Raw genomic sequence first — 18860 nt, 5'->3', positions numbered from 1 at the left:
TAATGTAAAGACTTGCATTGTAATGGCATAGCCTGGTTACATCACGGTCGTTGTAACGACCGCATTGTAACTGTATTGCGGTGTAGTGACCGCGTTGTTAATGATGTTTCCCGCCTCGGAGCATAACTGTGGGCCCCAGCACTTATTCTGCTACAAATTAAGCACTGTTTTTAGAGGCATTCGGTGAAATGAAGAGTACGTACCCTTGGTAATCGGTAATCGGCACTCCGCCCTACATTAGCTCCAGCCGCGGGCCATTAACAAAGTGTTGGGCCTCAGTACTTACTTTTAAACAAATTAAATACTGCTTTTTGACCACATGAGTTCAGTGCTCAGATTTGCCATCTGTAGATTGAAATGACAAATTCTAATTCAAAGAATTGGGATATTCACATTGTTCTGCCTGCCGAGAGATTCCACAGCCTTAGAGGCTGAATTTAGGCTTATGGGTAAAAAGAAGAAAGTCCCGAGAGGGATAACTGATTTATTGGGAATATGGGGAAAATTTTAAAAACGGTTATATATTTGTGGGTATTTATTAACGTTCCCAATGGCTTTCGCACTCAATTTTCTCACTGGACTTAAGTGCCAGAAAGACTGTAAGGGTGCATACTGGCTATGAAAAAGTCACAAACTTATAGTAACCATAAAAGTTTCCAGCCCAGTAGAGACTAATAAGAAACGTGTAGACACATTTCTCTATCAAGAGGTGATCTCGATTAATTGCTACTACCACTATTGGGAGCAGTACCTCTTTGTATAGTAACCCTAACCTTCACACACTCAGGTAGTGTTCAAAAGATGTTTGGTGTCCTTGACCTAGGATTTAATTTTGGTGAACATAGGTCTCAAAAAACAATCAGTGTACTGGGACAGAGGTTCCAACATGGACCCTATTCCTGAGACTATAGGTCTCCCTGGATGGAACCCGTTCTTTGTGGATTTCTGGTAAGGTATAGGACAAAGGTTTTCTAGGTTCTGAGGTCTGTAAGAATTAAAATTCTTAATTCCTAATCCAGCCTCTTTCTAATGCTCCACTTGAGAGTTCAACTATTTTCTTCTGGAGGCGAGGAGTAGGTTCTTGTAGTTTTTTGTAATGTCTGTCATCAAGCAATAGGCTTAAACAATCCTCTTTGTATTCTTCTAGATACTGTATATCTATATTTCACACTACATATTAAAAGATGTCAACCTTCTTAATCTTATTTTAATTTTGCATATCCCTGTATCACGGGGTTTCCTTTTTGCGTGTTGGGCACTATATATGATATGGTTTGCACGGAACGGGTTGAGTGGCCTGATATCCCTTAATAGGGGGCTAGTACATAAGAAGGGTAATGTTGAAGTTTACACTCCTCATAATAAACGTGCTGCGCACACACTTGTAGAGAGATGAAGCAGAGTACTGTGCTACATACCTGAGGTAGTGTGTAGTTGTCATGGTGTTGATCTAGTCCAAAAAATGTGTGTATTTTGTCTCCTTACCGGTCGGACATATGCTTGATTTTCGCCCAAGCTGAGGATAAGTATATCCATACAGTGTTACTTTGGAATAATTGATTTTAATTATTTGATTTTATTTGTGCTTACTTTTCCAGTTAGGGAATTAGCACTTTTGGTTTGCCCTGATGAAAGCCATGAACACTTAGGGCCGCTCTTTGGCTGAAACATGTTGCCAAGTACTTTAGGGTCATAGGACCATCGTATCCTGGGAACACCCTTCTTTTGTATTTAATACCTGCCATTACTCCATATTAAAGGGAACTGGGAGTTGCTGGTGGCTGGTGGTTTTTTAATCTTTAACCCTCCTGGCCTTTTCTGTAAAGTGCTCCCTGAAACACGGTTGAGGCCACCCTGGCCGTTAGGAGCCAGGGTGAACCTGTTGCTCTAGCATGACACTACTAGAGTGTGTGAGGGTTGCTATACAAAAAAGTACTGCTCCCTATAGTGGTAGTACCAGTTAATCTAGATCACCTCCTGATAGAGAAGAGTGCCTACACTTTTCTTATTAGTCTCTACTGGGCTGGATATTTTTTTGGTTACTATATATTGTTTGGGAGGACATCTCTTTCCCTGGAGGTTCTACACTAGTAATCTCCCTTGTTGAATGGAAAATACCTCTCTACTCTTTCAGCCTCTGTGCCTTCATTGCACACAAAGTCACGAACATACCACTGTTGGCTTTAATCGGTATATAGGGAGACAAGTCCTTCCCAGCCTCCGTCTGCTCTAATTTCCCATATCAAATGGTCCTGGCGAATCCAGGTCACTAATGATTCCAGTGCCGAGGCGAAGATCAGGGGCGGGAGTGGGAACCCCTGCCAGGTACCTTTCTGTAATACAAAAGCTAGGGATGATATTACCATTAACTCGCACCTATGCTCTAGTGGCATGGTATAACAGTTTTACCCATTCACAGAATTTTGTTCCAAAACCCATTCTGGGTAAGTTAAGAAAAATGTATGGCCATTCTAAGCTGATGAATGCCATTTTGGCATCCAAAGCTATCAAAACAAACTTTTCTGCATGAGGCATACCAGTTATGTTTAGCAAGCCATAAAGACGTTGTAAGGTTGAGGCAGGTACTCTGGTGTGGTATGACGCCGTAATGACCTGCATGGATAATAGTGGTAATGAGTCACGTCGACTGGGTCTTTACTAGAATCTATGCTTCCACATTTAGTAAGGATATTGCACCTGTAGGAGCTGCGTTCCATCAGAGGCTACACTTATTTATGTATGCCAACAATGGCGGCTGTGCGATGGTCTTCTGGTAGGCAACCAGCAGCCCTCGCTACTTGAAACATAACTGACATGCATTTGGCTATCTTGTCAGTCATTCCTTTAAATAGTTTTACTGCCGTGCAGTTGGGTCCGAAGGCTTTTCTGGGTTGCTGAGGTAAGTTCCGCCTCTGTACGATCTGCTTCTAAAGCCTCTATCGCATCAGCTGCAAGTATCTGTAGGGAAAGATCTCTTAGAAGTTTCACAGAGTCGGCACCCGTTCTGGTGCACATGGGCGTTTAGAGATCCTCATAATAGAATGCAAAAGTATCCGCTTTCGCCCTACCAGTGGTCTGTGAGACTCCTTCCCTTTCAGGAACCCCCACCTCACCATGAACGATCTCCATGAACGTTCTCTATCTCGTATCTCAAGATAGGCCAAAAGCGTATTCGCTTTGTCCCCTATGTCTTACAGGAGGCGTTGCCTTGCCAAGGCATGTGTACGTGCTGCATTATCTGCCAAGGCCCGTAGGTCTACTTGATCAAGGAGCAACTGGTGGTGCAAATCATTACCCCCCTCCACCACCGCTCTAGCCTCTAAGGCTATGTAGTCTGGCAGCTTATAGCCCACTGGCATTCTATTACCTCACAATCGCATTTAGTGCCTTTTTTTTCTCTCCTATTAGTGCATGGGGTTGACCCTGGATAACCACCTTAAACGCTTCCCATAAGGTGTAGGTGAAAGATATCGACCCTTGATTTTCCTGAAATGATAACTCTGCTGCAGCATTCGATTTTTCTTTAACATCCTGGTAACACATAAATCAAGGGTCTAGTCTTGGGATTGCAACAGTGTCAAATGTCGGTCCCTCAATCCAGATGTGAATTATCAGAGATTCCTTGTGCATAGTGGGTTGCTGCTCTAAAAGCCTCAATGTGGGCATGGTGAGTGAAAATATGATCCAGGCTGGAGAATGCACTATGTGCGGATGACTAGTATGTGTATTGTTGCAGTTGAGGATTGTGTGTTCTCCCTCTCTAGAACCACAAAGCCCATCGCTGATACAAAGGTTGGCAAAACATCCTCATCTGTTTGTGTGGCTGCAGTGCTCAATCTATCTACCCCACTGCTCATAACAGTGTTCATGTCTCTGCACAGAAGAAGGATTCCTGTAGGCATTTCCAGGAGTTGGGACCTAATTTTAGGAACGGTTGTCGTGTGCAATCTTGGTGGTACATAGAGGGAGGAGGTTTTACCCTTACATGTGCCAGATAGGCCTATGCAGCAGCCCTGAGTCTCAAGCCACGTACGAGTTGGGGTATATGGTAATGTATTCTGTACCAATATACCTACCCCATTGAGTCCGTGGAGTATCTGGCGTAGGCTAGCAGCTTATAGCCCAAGCTTTCCAAAGTCTTGTAGTAATTACCCTGGAGATGGGTTTCTTGCAACAATATGAGATCAGGGAAATGTCGTCGCGGATACTGCAACACTAGCGTGCATTTGATTTTGTTCCCTAATCCATTAACATTCTATGTCCAGACGTTTACTGTTTTACTCATAGTCCCTGCCATTGGTGCAACTGTAAAATTGTGGTTCCATGTTTTAGGGCATTTCTTTTTTTCACATTTCCATCTATATTTAGCCATATTTCTTTTTAGGCCATCTTATTGGTATGAGACAATATTTATTTTTGTTTTGCGAATAAATGGAGTCATAAAATGGCATATTTCCACCACTACTTAAATGATAAGCATGCACTCATACGTTGCTGTCTCTTTCACTTTAGCAAATTGAGCAGCCAAATACCGCAAAAAACTACACCCACAGGTAAATATCAGCATTATAACACAAATATATGTTAACAAATGCGAGTAATTAGGGAAATCTCAACCTGTTCATTTAACTACCCATGCTTTCTATTTGCTCAGCTGTTGGCTGGAAATCAGCATGAAGAGTCATCCATAAGTAGCACAGTTTTCCAACTTCTTCCACTTTTAAAAATAAATATAGACAGGAAATACATTGTTTTCAGTCTGTATTTATCTGTAAAAATCAGTAAAAACGCAAAACTTAGAGTCTTATATATAACGTCACCATGTTCAGCATGCTGTGCTGTCACATTCACATTTTCTCCTACCATCAACAGGCCATGTAGATAAGCAAATAATTTCTGTAAGTGAACAAAACAAGAGAAACGCTATAAAGAATAAAGGTCCAGCTAAAATTTGAGGTCTCTTTTCTCCCTACGCTCCTGCCAGACTCCTAAGATCATCTCAACAAAGCCTACTGAGCACTACTATAGTTAAAAGAGCGAGATTGTGTCCTGAAGGATTTACGAACCAGGCTCCCGAGACACTGCGGCATAATCCAGTCCCAAGAAGGTCGAAGAGAACGCTTTCCCGGATACCAAATATTGACTGCGCCCTCGAATGTATGTAAAATCCTAAGACAAATAATTAAGGATTTACTGAAAAGACGTTTTTTAAAAAAGGGATAGAAAAAGCAGGGCCGCGCTTGATTTGTCTCCATCGGGGTCTGTAGCCGTTTTCCAACCGTTTGTTGTAACTTGACGTGCAGCACACGAGTGCAGCACCTTGCAAACAAGAATTGGTTTTAAATTTTAAAGAACACGCATAACTCACGGCATTGAAAAAACGATTTGGTCAGTTCAGACTCTACGCATGAAAGTGTTTAAAACGAAGTCTACATCTCCACGGCGTTTTGACTTCAGAAACCTTCCTTTCTTTGTAAAGCTCTGAAGAATCTTGCTGAATTTGTCCTGAGGAAGACACAAAGTGTGTGTCGAAACGCGTCGACAGGAATACGCATCCTCAACTAATTTTGGGCTTTATCAATGTGTCAACAATTCCATGATTAATGTATAATCTCTAATTTGTAGATTTGTCTTTTTAGAAAAAACGAATTTTTATCCCCCCTTTTTTAATCATGTGTATTATTGAATATGTTCATATCAATTTTTATAAACGTAATTAAATTTTCTATGTTATCATATAATAATTTCTCTTGAGCCTTTTTCTCCTTATGGTGTGTCTACCTCCCTGTTTTTGTCAGACTTTGCCTGGGCTTTTACCCTTGCACATGATCTCTTCAGGGAGAGGCCAGGACAGTCCGGGCAGCAACGACTCAGTTTTCGATTGAGCACCATGGGGATCATGTTGGAAGATAGGGGATTAGCCACATCTGGCTAAGAGAGTCCGTTCAGTGTGCGCCTATCATGCTCAGCGGCTAGCCACGCCCCAAGCAAGTAATATTTGATATTGAGATTATAATTGTTGTTGTTAATATTATTCATAAGGCATTGACACCCAAGCAGTTTTTTCACTGTACATTTGGACTGCAAAAATGTCTGTGTTTATGAATGCATGCAAGTATTTTAATGTACAATATTATCAGAGTTATTATTGTTAAAAATTCTTCTCTAGAGATGCCTGAACAGGATATTTCAGTGGAGCTTGGTTTTAATTATGAATTGGGCTCCATTTTAATCCTGTAGTTTTTTGCTGCACTTGGATATCTCTAAAGGCCATGAAACTAAATGTTTGACCCATATCAGGCTGGAGTGAAGGGTCACCCACTTCACACACTGTCTGGTCCGACCATGCTCTTCATGATCCGTCACATACCCCCGAGGGAGCCGGGGAAGGGGGGCCGAAAGACCCAGCCAGGTGTGAATGGGGTGACAGATGCACGTGACACTTCCTTGGTCCGCTCAGAGGTGCCATCTTTCACCAAGAACCTTATAAGAGTGGCATACAGGTTTCAGAGAGGGTTAGAGTGTCAAGTAGGACTTCTCAAACATGGGTGTGGTTTCTTCTTGGAGAAACTATACAGATTCCGCCTGTTCTGCAAGAAGGTGGCAGCCCAGACAGGAGGCAGCCCCTCCTCTTTGAAACACTTTTCTTTTAAAACTTAATTCCTCCCCGAGTCCTGCAGTTCAGAAGGGCTGCACCGAACCGAGGCCGACCGACAAATCTGAGTGCATAAAGTGGGGAGTATAAACTCGTAGGAATCTACACTCGTTTGGAGAACATTTCTCACGTTTTGACGTCTTAGGACTTCTTAAAACATTCCAGGAAGACTCCTAGGATTCTGCGCCCTTTGGAAATGCCAAGGTGTGTGCTCAGAGTCAGACGCGTGACAATAAACGCACATGGATGGAAATGTAACACGTGAAAATTTCCAGACGCAGAAATGGAACACAAAAGTGCAAATTTTCTTTGAACCTTCAGAGGAGCGAGATTGTAATCCGGAGAGTGCATTTTGCTGCCCCAGTATATTGCACATGTTGGTGCAAATAGCTTTGGTGATCTTGGGCCTCATGTACAAAAACTTTTATCCATTCTATGTCTATGGGAAAATGTATCTGTGCATTTGAGCCCTTATTGTGGTGAAATACAGTCAGGGCAACTAGAATTATGTGATAGTGCGTCCGCAGCGATTTTCTTATAATTATAAATTTGACACATAATCCATCATCTCCTGCTTATTTTATCAAAAATAGTTTCTAGCTCAAACGGTCTGAACGTTGCTAAAAATACGGCAACGCCTGCTTTCGTGCAGTGGTAGGCCCTCTGCAGAGTATGAATGGTCAGCTTTCTGTAGCTTATTGCTGTGCTGGTACTAATGGTTGCATCGAATGCCCAGGCAATATTATTTTTTTAAAACACTGTTTATTGAGTACATGACTCGCTGTAATATCTCATACAGTTATAAAACCTACACATAGTAAGTTAACGCTCCATATTACATCATTGCATCCACAGGTGAGTATTTCCGTTACATAGATGCATTTAGTTAGTTATTCCATACTTGGCACCCTGGTATGTCAACTGTCTTCCAGTGAGGGCCCCGCCAATGGTAAAATACAAAACCTCCCCTGAATGTGTTCCTTTTTCCAATCCATCCATTCCCAATTCTTGGGACACCCCCTATGAATATACAAAGCCTAATCAGCCACCACTACAGTATCCATATTATCACACCATTCCCCAGCAGTTGGAATTATTTGGATTTCCCAGTGTTTGGCGATGTTGCGTTTGGCTATTGATATTGATATTTGTATAGCGCACTACTCACCCGCAAGGGTCTCAAGGCACTTGTACTAATACCGCTGTGGAACCCATCCTGGCTTTCCCTGTGAAGCGTCCACTCCTGGGCACCCCCAAGGTGGAGGCCAGGCATCCTTAGCGTTGTGGGGGCCGTTGTGGAGATTAAGCAAGCTATTGCCCAGAGTTGCAGAGTGGGACTCCATGATTGGAATAGGCACCGATGCGAGAATTATCAGGTCCGTGGAATTTTGAGCCCAAGACCCGCCGAGGGGGGGTATTGAACCCTGGTCCCGGGCTAGACCTCTGCATCAGGGTCTGCCGCTCTAACCATTGAGCCACACTTCTCCACTATCATGCCTAGTGTCGCCCAAGCTTGAGCTTTGCGATTGAGGTCTGTCACCTCCCATATATTCAATAGACATCGCTGAGGCTCCGGCGGTACAGGAGCCTCACTAACCTGCGTTATTGTGCTCATAACTGTCTCCCAGTACGTCGTGATTTCTGGGCATTCCCATATCGTGTTGTAGAATGTGCCTATTGCCCCGCACCGTTGTGGGCAAAGTCGGTTATCAGTCTTTCCCATATTACATAAGGTCACTCTTGTAAAGTATGTCCTGTGGAGCACTGTAGGCTGTACTAAGCGTAACTTTGACTATATCGCCACCTCCCTCAGGGATTCTAGCGTCTCCTGCTAGTCAGTGTCTTCTATTTCCCCAACATTGGTCTGCCACTTTTCCCAGAGAGACTGTGTATGCTCTGGTTGGTTGTTAATAATATTACGGTAGGTGAGGGATATGGCTTTTGATCCAGTGGAGAGGCTTCCGGAAGGATAGTGTCCAGTGGGATGACAGCCTCAAGTGCATGCTTGATCTGCAGATAGTGGAACAGTTCAGTGGTTGCCATTTCGTACTGATCCTATAGTTGAGTGAATGTGACAACTTTCCCCGTGATCCAAAGGTCCCCCATCTTTGATTTTCCTAATGCGTCCCATTTTTTGAACCCTTTCCTATTGCACAATTTGCCCAGTCTACCGGTTTCTCAAAGTGGGGCTGATTGTGTTATCTGGTTATCCTAGCCCAATTTTCTAAGTGCGCTGTGCCATATTTGGACAGTATGTGCAGTAGGTCCCATGAGAGCTGTTTTCATGGTTTTTACTGCAGAGTGCTTGGTTGATTCCTCCCATTACCAGGACATGTCTATCCATTCGATAAGCTGGTTTAGTTTGGGGGGCGTGAAGCCATTGAAAGATCAGGATCAGTTGGGAGGCCCAATAATATGTCTGTATGTGTTGCAGTGCAATGCCACCACCGTACCATCTCTTAACCTTAAGTGCTGCTGTCGGCCGTTGGACGTCGCGGGCACTACCTTCATAGTGCTGCACACGTCCAACAGCCAACGCGGCCCCGCACCTTTTGCAGATGTGCCGCACTGCCGCAAAATCGCGGCCGTGGCAAACGGGTTAACTAGTTTAGTCATGGGTATCCGAGCTGGTGCCCAGGCAGTATTAATAAGTTTAAAACTCACAACATAATGAAGTAATACTATCCCAAATTGTGCTGCATAATGCTGCAAAATTCCCATTTCTTGCCACATAATGTACTCAACCCTTTTACATATTTTGCCCCTCTCCTGCCGCATAATTCCAGTGGCCCTGAATATAATTGATGGCGTGTCTTGCTCTCTGTGCTCTAGGGAGACAGGCAGTGTAGCACCTACACAAGTGGCTCTTTCTGGAACCACCTTTTCTAGGGGTCCTAGTTATTAATAGTGTAGTGGTTGCAGTGGCATTAGTGTTAGGTGCCCATGGAACCCAGGGTTAGGCTTCCCAACTAGGGTGCAGGGGAGCAGCTCCCTTGCTTGCAGTATCGGTAAGGGTCCGTGATTTTTTATTATGCTCAGGTAGCTGGAGAAACTGAGAAACTTTCGCCTTCATGAAAAGGGACAGATGAAGAACATTTTAGCTAATATTCTGGAACAGGAAATCATGTTAGGGAATCTGCTCCCTCCAGAGATCACTGATTTGGAGCACTGGGCAGGTGGGCAGCAGTAGGCCGGCCAATGTGACGCATGGCACAAGCATTGAAGTAAAAGTGTGGGTGGCAGGTGGGTGGATAGGACACAAGAAGGCCAGCCGGGAACACTTGAACACTGCTTTCAGAGTAGTGGATGGTTACAAGGCTGCTCCTGGAGCTGCATTACAAAAAGCCCTGCTGGTGCCTGCTTTGTACACAACTGTGACACTTTGTCATTCTGGAAGTGGCCACAGGGTCGTTGGTGGCCCCTTCCATAATATGGATAATACTGGTGCACATTTGACACTATGATGAGAGTGCATCCCTTACTCTGGACGGGGCATGGACCCAGGCAAAGGAGGGCATCCTTTGCCTTTGAGCCTGTGCTGTATTACAGGTGCAGGCATAACTATACCCACCTGCGGGGTATTCCTGCCGCACTGTGAAATGCAGGATGCTGTGCTTCGTGTCGTGAAAGACATACAAGAGGCTCCAAATAGCCGCTGTGTGTTTCACTACTGTGCTTTTCAAAGTAAGTATGCACCTACACTCTGAACAGAACATTCACACTAACCGGCACACTGGCCCAGCCTGCCCCGGCGCACCCAGGGGTCCGTTGTCTAATACGGTCCCAGTGGCCCTGTTAACCTTGTCGCAGTGGGTATCATTTCCTGCCACCCGCTGGAGTAGCCCCTCTTTTAATGACAAAACTTCAGGATCTTTCTACCCTCTCGAGCTCTCAAAGCTAAAAAGAATATGAAAAACTGTGAGTCCACGGGCTTCATTCACACTAACCTTTCCCCAGGGCACATGCAGTTTTGGCACCTTCCTTAGACCTCCGGGACAGATGTGGACCGCTGGCCTCACCCCATGAGCTGTGATACCAGGCTCATCCCATGATGACATCACTGGGCCTACTCTCTCGCGTTCCAGCGGGAACATCAGGCTTGGTTGGCGCTGCCGCCCACTGCCTGAATATTAACAAGATTTCCGCCTGACTAAGCCTCCTAGAAGGTTTTTTTTAATGCTATCTTCAAATACCCATGCAAGCTTTTCCTGGAACAAAATTGGAGCATCTAGCGAGCCCGACTGCCCGAGGGCCACTTCCATAAGGCCAAACCCGCGCAGTGCAAACTCGTAGGTCACTGCACAAGCAGTTATGCACAAATGCACGCCAAGGTGTGAAACCGTGCACGCCCATCTACCCCCACGCACTCCACCAAAAAGCACTTACCACCAGGGGCATAGTCATTCAGACACAAATTCGCGGTGTGAGTCGTGGGAAGACAACTACGATAGCAGTGTACTATTTTGTGTTAAAATGCAATTACCAATGTCACCTTGCGGCATGCAGCGCGCGCGCTATGGGCAATAATGCAATGGCATGAAAGCAGCGTGTGGTGCCGTGATGTCGACACAGACCAGCCCGGACGTAGCAGAATGCTAGTGTCCCTCCAATGCTGACATACATAGATTACGGTAATCCAACTGCACGCCACTCTCCCTTTAAAAGCGTGTCATACGTGCGCGCACAAAACACGAACTTTCTCCCACACAGTGCCATACACAGAGCTGCATGATGTAGATGAGATCTAAAAAAAAAAAAATAGCAAAAAAAAAAAAACCTCATGAGTAGTACTGCCAACTGAGGAGACCGTTGTCTAGCAACCAAACAGTACCAAGAAGAATTCCTGTTTCTTTTTTCACCGCCCATACATAAGGTTTGCAGCCTCGACATGCATGCACAAGCACATGCGAACACACGAAGGGCGGGAGGGGGTGCGAGGTGGAGGGGTGGGGGAGGGGTGAGAGAGAGAGAGAGGGACTTACCTTTGGCTCCCCTGAGGACAAACCCGAAGCCCTCGCTGTCCTTCTTCTGCAGGACCACCGTCTTCTCCTCGATGATGCAGTCACTGTAGAGAGAATTCCGCGGATAACGACCATTATTACAGCCCATGTTCATCATCACTCGAGTCGCAGCTCGGCCCGAGCGCCGGTTCAACATCATCACAGGCAGTTAGTAATCAAAGCACAGTGCAGTCAGTATGCAGGCATTTGGACATGAAAAAAACCCCACATAAAGCATGACATCAAAAAACTGTGAATGTGCGCGGGCAGAGCCAGCTTCCGGATGGCAACATGGCAGAGATTTCAATGTAAGAAGCGAGAAGAGGAGAGCCCGGAGAGGAGACTGCAGGGGTGCATGAATGGCTGGATGAAGGGGCCAGCGTGTCATCTGTCTGCCAGCCGTGCTTCTAAGGACAGGAGAGCGGGGTGGGGGCAGCGTGGCATGGTGGTCAATGCACCAGCCGCGCGCCGTTGCCGGTGCACCCGGAGAGCCTTCCAGGGGTGGCGAGGGGCATGCCGGCGCGTGAAGGGGGCTCGCGCGAGGTGTGCGGCGCGCGCTAACTAGCAGGACGCGCCGGTGCCTCGCGCCCCAGAGCGCCGCTCCATCCCCGCCGAATGTTGCGTGCCGCACGCGCCCCGCGTGCCCATCTGACGGGCTCCAACGCTAGCGGCGTGCAGCAGCTGCCCCGGCGTCATCAGGCGCGCGGTCCCGGGGGCTGCAGCCTCCACCGCCCTGGCTCTGGCATGGTTGCTCCCGTATAAGGACCACCTGAGGCTAAGCAGGGCACGCAGTGAGCATGTACAAACAAGGCAGGCTGCCAGAAGGGATGTCCGCAACAACACATCAATGCGCCCCAAATGTGGAAAGAAGTACAACCATGCAACAGGAAAGGACACAACGAAAGGATTTGTAAGAAAGAGAGCGGGATAGACCTAGGTAGAATTGTATCTAGGTACAGGAAATGCAGCACAGGTATGTTACAGCCCTCAAGTCACCTGGTTTCAAAGTTAACACACCTATTCCAAATCATGTCTGCTCCCACTATCAAACGTCTGTGATCTTAAGCATTTTATCAAAATAAGTTTTAGTGCACTTAATATGTTTCAGAGCATTATAAAAAGACAACCAGATTCCTGGGATCTGGTGGCCTGAGCAGATTAACTACCCATCTGACTACCCCAGATATGACTTTTTCTGAAGAACATCCTGGCATGAACACGTTTTCACTCTTCGACTGGTACAACCACCATCACCACAAGAGTGAACAAGAGCTTGTGAGATTCTGCAAACAGCTGTGGACCTATGTGATGCAGATCGACACATTTCTGTTTTGAATTCTCAGAAAAGTACACAAATAATCCTGGCCATCTCGTACAGTGACAGCTTCCTAGGTGCACTCACATGAATATCCATTTTTATAGAGTGTACATTGAAGAATGTGTACATTCCTAGAAAAAAAGTGCATTTTGATATGCTGACTTTTTTTCTCCACAGAGAAATATTTCCCCTGAGGAGAAACAGTTTCCTCTCCACGTCCTCCGAATTTGGGGTGCTTCCTCCCCACAGTGGATATCGATAATTCCTTTGTTTTTGAGAGGTGTATATTTCTGATCGTATCTGGGGGTGCGAGTGGCCTGTGAAAAACTGAAAAACTATGTGAATACCTACAATTTCACAGGTTTGTGGGTGTTCATCACCTTTACATGAGAATCCTAAAATGGAATGCTCAAAGCAGCAGGTTCATTTGCTTGCATTTCTACATCAGACTGTGCAACAATAGGTGTGGGAAAATTGATTGATCAGTGTAAAGTCACGTTATGTGAGTACGAAAAGGGAATTCCACTGATAAACATCCACATTAAACTCATCCACACAGATGGTTTTGTTCGTACCTCTCAGGTTATCAGCAATTCACTACATACTGAAATAAACAAATAATCACTCTAACATATATGCTACATTAAAAAGGAGATTGTTGAACTGTGGAAAAAATTTGAATGTCGCTGTTATTTTTTGTACTACTGTTCAGAGGAACGAAATCAGACTATTTAATAAAACCTCCTATGCTGTAAATAAGACAGGGCTCAAGTCCACACATACATAATATTTATTACCATTCTCGAGTGTGGGAAGAGGCCATAAATGAGTCATGTTGTCCATCCTCTTCTGCACATTGGCCATACATATCATATAACACTTGCACAATTGTATTTGTGGTTTACGCCTTGGAATTTTGCATGTTTACTCGTTTTCACAGAAGATAGTAAACTCAAACCAGAATGAAAGTGGTAACATTTGTGCAGTGTGGTAAAATCAAATTAAAGAGACCCAGTGATTCTTAGGATAGTTGTTTCCCTGTGTAGAGTAATTGTTACAAGCAGAGGCGCAACTAGAGCAAAATTTGGGGTTGTGGCCTACAAAAAATTTCGAAGGGGGGGGCTGATTCTTCCAGAAATATGCGGAGTGGAGATGCTGGGGCTCTAAGAAGGGATGAAAACACAACAAATCTCGTTAGTAAGTAAATGGTCTTTTAAAACCTATGAAGTACTCTGGTGCGGCTGTGTGTGTGCCCGGGAAGCTGTTCCATCCCGGGCTGACACACACAACGGTGGGGGGAGGGGGGCTGAAGCCCTCTCAGCTCAATGGGCGTTGCGCGCCTGGTTACAAGCAACCTGTGCAGCAGTGGAAGGGTTTCTCACATAAATTTTGCTCTACTGTGGTAATAAACTCAAATCTGACATTTGAAGTGTACTAATAAATGCGTGAGTGCGTGTTTAATAGTAGAGTTGCATAAATAGCGTAATTATTTATTTTTAAGCATGGGCGGAAAATCCGTTCCGTTCGCGGATTTTGCGGATTTTCGGTAAATTCGCAATCCTCAAGATTTGCGAATTTCCCGCAAAATCCGTGAGCGGAACGGATTGGGTCAAAAGTTCAAGCTGACTTTTTTAACTCTTTTAGAATGGCGCTGGCAAGCTGCCAGAGCCATTCTAAAATAGTTACAAAAGTCAGCTTCAACAGGAAGCTCTAATAGATAAAGTAAAGCAGGTGCTCGAGTTGAAGGTCAAATTCAGTTACACAATCATTAATCACCCCAAACTTGGGGTGATTAATGATTGTGTAACTTAATTTGACCTTCAACTCGATCGAGCACCTGCTTTACTTTATCTATTAGAGCTTCCTGGTGAAGCTCTTTGTAGCTATTTTAGAATGGCGCTGGCAGCTTGCCGGCGCCATTCTAAGTGGGGCTGAGGGTAGAAGGGCACAAAAGTGGGACAGAGGGCAGAAGGGGATAAAAAATGAGTGGGGCAGAGGGCAGAAGGGCACAGAAACGAGTGGCACAGAGGGCAGAAGGGCATAAAAAACGAGAGGATGGCAGTGATTAACCAGGCAAAAAAAACAACCCGCAAACACGCAAAGCGCCCCGCGAGCACCTGCGAACAGGCAAAGTTCCCTGCGAACACCCGCGAACACGCAGAAATAAAAAAATCCGCAAATTCTCACGAATTAGCGAATTTTAAGGATTGCGAATTCGCAAATCTGCAAATTCGCGTATCGCGAATTGGCAAAATTCGCGTATTGCGAATTCGCAAAATTCGCCCATGCTTATTTATTTTCACTGCCATGGTATGTATGTATATATATATATATATATATATATATATATATATATATATATATATATATATATATATATATATATATATATATATATATATATATATTCTCCCCCAGCTAGGCTGGTGGGAGGAGCGGGATCTCATCGCAACACCGGGTTTCAGCAATGTCAAACATTGGATGCGATTCATTGATGACATTTTTTGCATATGGGAGGGTGATATTTCGAGCGCACACCGGTTTGTTAAAACTCTTAATACCAACAACAGTAATTTATTTTTTACATCTAATGTAAGCAGACAATAAGCCCAATTTCTAGATGTCCAAATCGATATTGAAGGAATCAATATCATGACATCATTATACCGTAAACCCACTGCTTGCAACAGTATACTGCACGCCAGCAGTGGACACCCCGACATGTAATCGAAAGTATACCTCTGGGGGAACTTTTGCGGTTGAAAAGAATCTGCAACAGTACTGAAAAATTTGATGAGGGAGCAACCTTGATGTTGAGACGTCTGAGGGCTAGGGGTTACAGCGAGTCAACGCTTTCTAAAGCAATAATTAAAACCAAGGAAAGATCTAGATAATCTCTCCTCATGCCCAAGCCCGCTGAAGTCGAGAGTGGTGACCAATCTCCAAGGTTGATTATCACTTTCAGTCAGCAACACCGTCAGATCAAATCCATCATTAACAGACACTGGTCTATTCTCAAAACTGACAGTGTACTGTGCTCAAGAGTTACAGATAGACCAATCATCACCTTTAGACGAGCCTTCAGCATGCACAGCAGGCTGGTGAAGCCAAGTCCAGAGCTGATCAGTGGCAGTGACTGGCTCAACAGAAAATGTTTTTACAAATGCCGTTCTTGCCGTGGGTGCAAGTTTGGGCAAAACACCACACACTATGTCAATCCTTTTTCTGGCACCAAAATTGCAATCCAGGGCAATTTCAGATGCCGCACGGAGTTTGCTGTGTATGTCCTGACGTGCACCTGCGGCTTGTGCTATGTGGGAAGCACGAGGTCGCAGGTGCACGTGAGGATTTTGCAGCATCTCCGGGCAGTCGTAAATCACGACTCAGCCTACCCCGTGGCACGACATTTTAATTCAACACACGACAGGGATCTGTCGTGCTTGAGTTATTACGTTATTGATGCAGTGCCCTTACAAAGAAGGGGTGGAGACAGGGACAAAATGTTGAGAAAGTTAGAAACTCAGTACATCATCACGTTGGATAGCAAACAACCTTATGGGCTAAACACGACTAAAGATCTTCACAACTTTCTGTAAATATCACCTTTATTTGTCCACTTGTAGTTCATAGTTGGTTTATATCACAAGTCCTGGTCCACCCGATAGGTATTTTAGAGTCAAACCTGTGCCTATTAATAACAACCCATCAAGCAACACATAGGTACATATTGAGGGTGTATTATGAAATCAACACACCAGATCAAGTACTGTATGTGTTAATGGATTTTTATCTCTCTCTTTGTAAATTTTGTACATAAGTTGTAAAATATATATTTCGTATCAGCTTTTACTATTTTTTCACATTGGGTTTTCCCAATTTTTTTTCTTTTTCTCACTCATTAGTATGCACATGTACAGAAAAGCACATATACTTTGATTTTTAAGTATATATAGTGTAAACAGGTCTTAGTATTTATGATGTATATAATTCAAGAAATTTCAATTTTTAATAAATATTTAGGACATGAGCTTGTGGGTATTAGGGTGGAATGCCACCACACATATATTAAATGTCACATGATTTCATAGATTCAGGGTGGGAACAATTTTTAAATCTGATTGTTATTCAATATCAACTAGTATTGGTCACTTTATATACCGAATGGTACATGCATTCACGCAGTAAAGATAAAGCACCAGTCACTTTATTAGCCCTACGGGCATCAGCATTTATGCAGTTATGATAATTGTTTAGGATGTCAATGAGATGTGTGCAACGTTTTAAATGGGAATAATGTTTTAATGTACATTTTATTCATTATAAAATTATAAGACAGATTGTAATTTTGAAAACAAGATCTACTTGTTTCATAACTTGCACTGGTTTCAGGCAAAACGTACTGTTTGAACTGAATATAACGTGAAATATCGTCTGTTTTTGTATTCCATTCTGTAATTTGCACCTTTTCTATGCCTTTGATTAATGGTCATGTGATGCACGTTAGGAGGTGTGGCCCATAGGAGGGGTCAGGGAATCTAAGCATTTAAAAATAACAGGCTGACTGACTAATCGGTGTGTGATCAAGAGTACACGTTACTCGAAACGCGTCGCCAGAAACGTTACTAATAAAACTCCTTCTTTCGCCACGCCGTGTGGTGTGGAGGTTTGAGGATTTTCTTTGGATATATATATATATATATATATATATATATATATATATATATATATATAAAATAAAGAGAGAGACCAAACTTTTGAGGCGGGTAATCTCTGGAACCACAGCACCAATTACAACACCCAATACAGTTTTTGGAAAGGGCAGTTGCAGCAGAAGTACATAGGCTATGCAGACGCCCACCATATACATTTAAAAGGTAAAAGAACCGTGCCAGCAAAGTAGTCCCTTGTGGGCGTGTCTGCATTGTGCTGTGGGCGTGTGGTGGGGGCGTGATAAAACGCAGGGGGCGTGTGGTATGTTCCGCCCTTCATGCCATGTCTCATATCGTGTGCTGTGGGCATGTGCTGGGGGCGGGGGCGTGTGCGGGGCGCGAGATTACGGAAAAAAAAGCGAGCCTTGTGCCCAATATTTCATTATTTTTTCTTCCCAGGTTCTGTACATTCCAGCTCTGGGTGTCCACCCTGCTCCCTTTAAATACCCCTGCACCCCATAATCATAACCCACACTTACTCCTTAAAATACCCCAACACCCTTAAACACTAACCCATCTTAACCCCATAAATATTCCCTGTACCCCAAAACCCAAATCTGTCCCTAAACCCTAAAAATACCCCTGTACCCCAAAACCCAAAACTAGCCCTGAACCCTATAAATACCCCTGTACCTCAAAACCCAAACCTACTCCTGAACCCTAAAAATACCCCTGTACCCCAAAACCCAAACCTAGCCCTGAACCCTAAAAATACCTCTGTACCCCAAACCTACCCCTGAACCCTAAAATACCCCTGTACCCCAAAACCCAAACCTACCCCTGAACCCTAAAATACCCCTGTACCCCAAAATCCAAACCTAGCCCTGAACCCTAAAAATACCCCTGTACCCCAAATCCCAAACCTAGCCCTGAACCCTTAAAAGACCCCCGTACCCCAAAACCCAAACCTACCCCTGAACTCTAAAAATACCCCTGTACCACAAAACCCATACCTATCCCTAAACCCTAAAACTACCCCTGTACCCCATAACCCAAAACTATATCTGAACCCTTAAAATACCCAAACACCCCAAAACATATACCTCAGTACCCCAAAACCTATACCCCTATACCCATACTTACCTTATCCAAACATTAAAAAAACATGCTTTTACCATTCATGCTTTTACAACTAATTTCATTGTAAATGTATGCGTGGTAAAAGCATATAAAATATA

The 18860-nt window shown here is 44.2% G+C and overlaps 1 protein-coding gene across 1 annotated transcript in view; it reads right to left on the bottom strand.

Annotated features, from left to right (window-relative positions):
- LOC147729256 (SH3 and multiple ankyrin repeat domains protein 2-like) overlaps positions 1-18860 on the bottom strand; it is a 2641300-nt gene that overhangs the window by 77372 nt on the left and 2545068 nt on the right. The window contains exon 18 of the mRNA XM_086959557.1: positions 11638-11720. Within this exon, the coding sequence (XP_086815683.1) occupies positions 11638-11720 (83 nt within the window). The remainder of the gene's footprint in view (positions 1-11637; positions 11721-18860) is intronic.

This window comes from Lissotriton vulgaris, chromosome 2_2 (assembly GCF_964263255.1).
Source record: "Lissotriton vulgaris chromosome 2_2, aLisVul1.2, whole genome shotgun sequence".
NCBI lineage: Eukaryota > Metazoa > Chordata > Amphibia > Caudata > Salamandridae > Lissotriton > Lissotriton vulgaris.
Note: the sequence above shows the minus strand (reverse complement) of the source record. Positions and strands in the feature narration are given on the sequence as shown.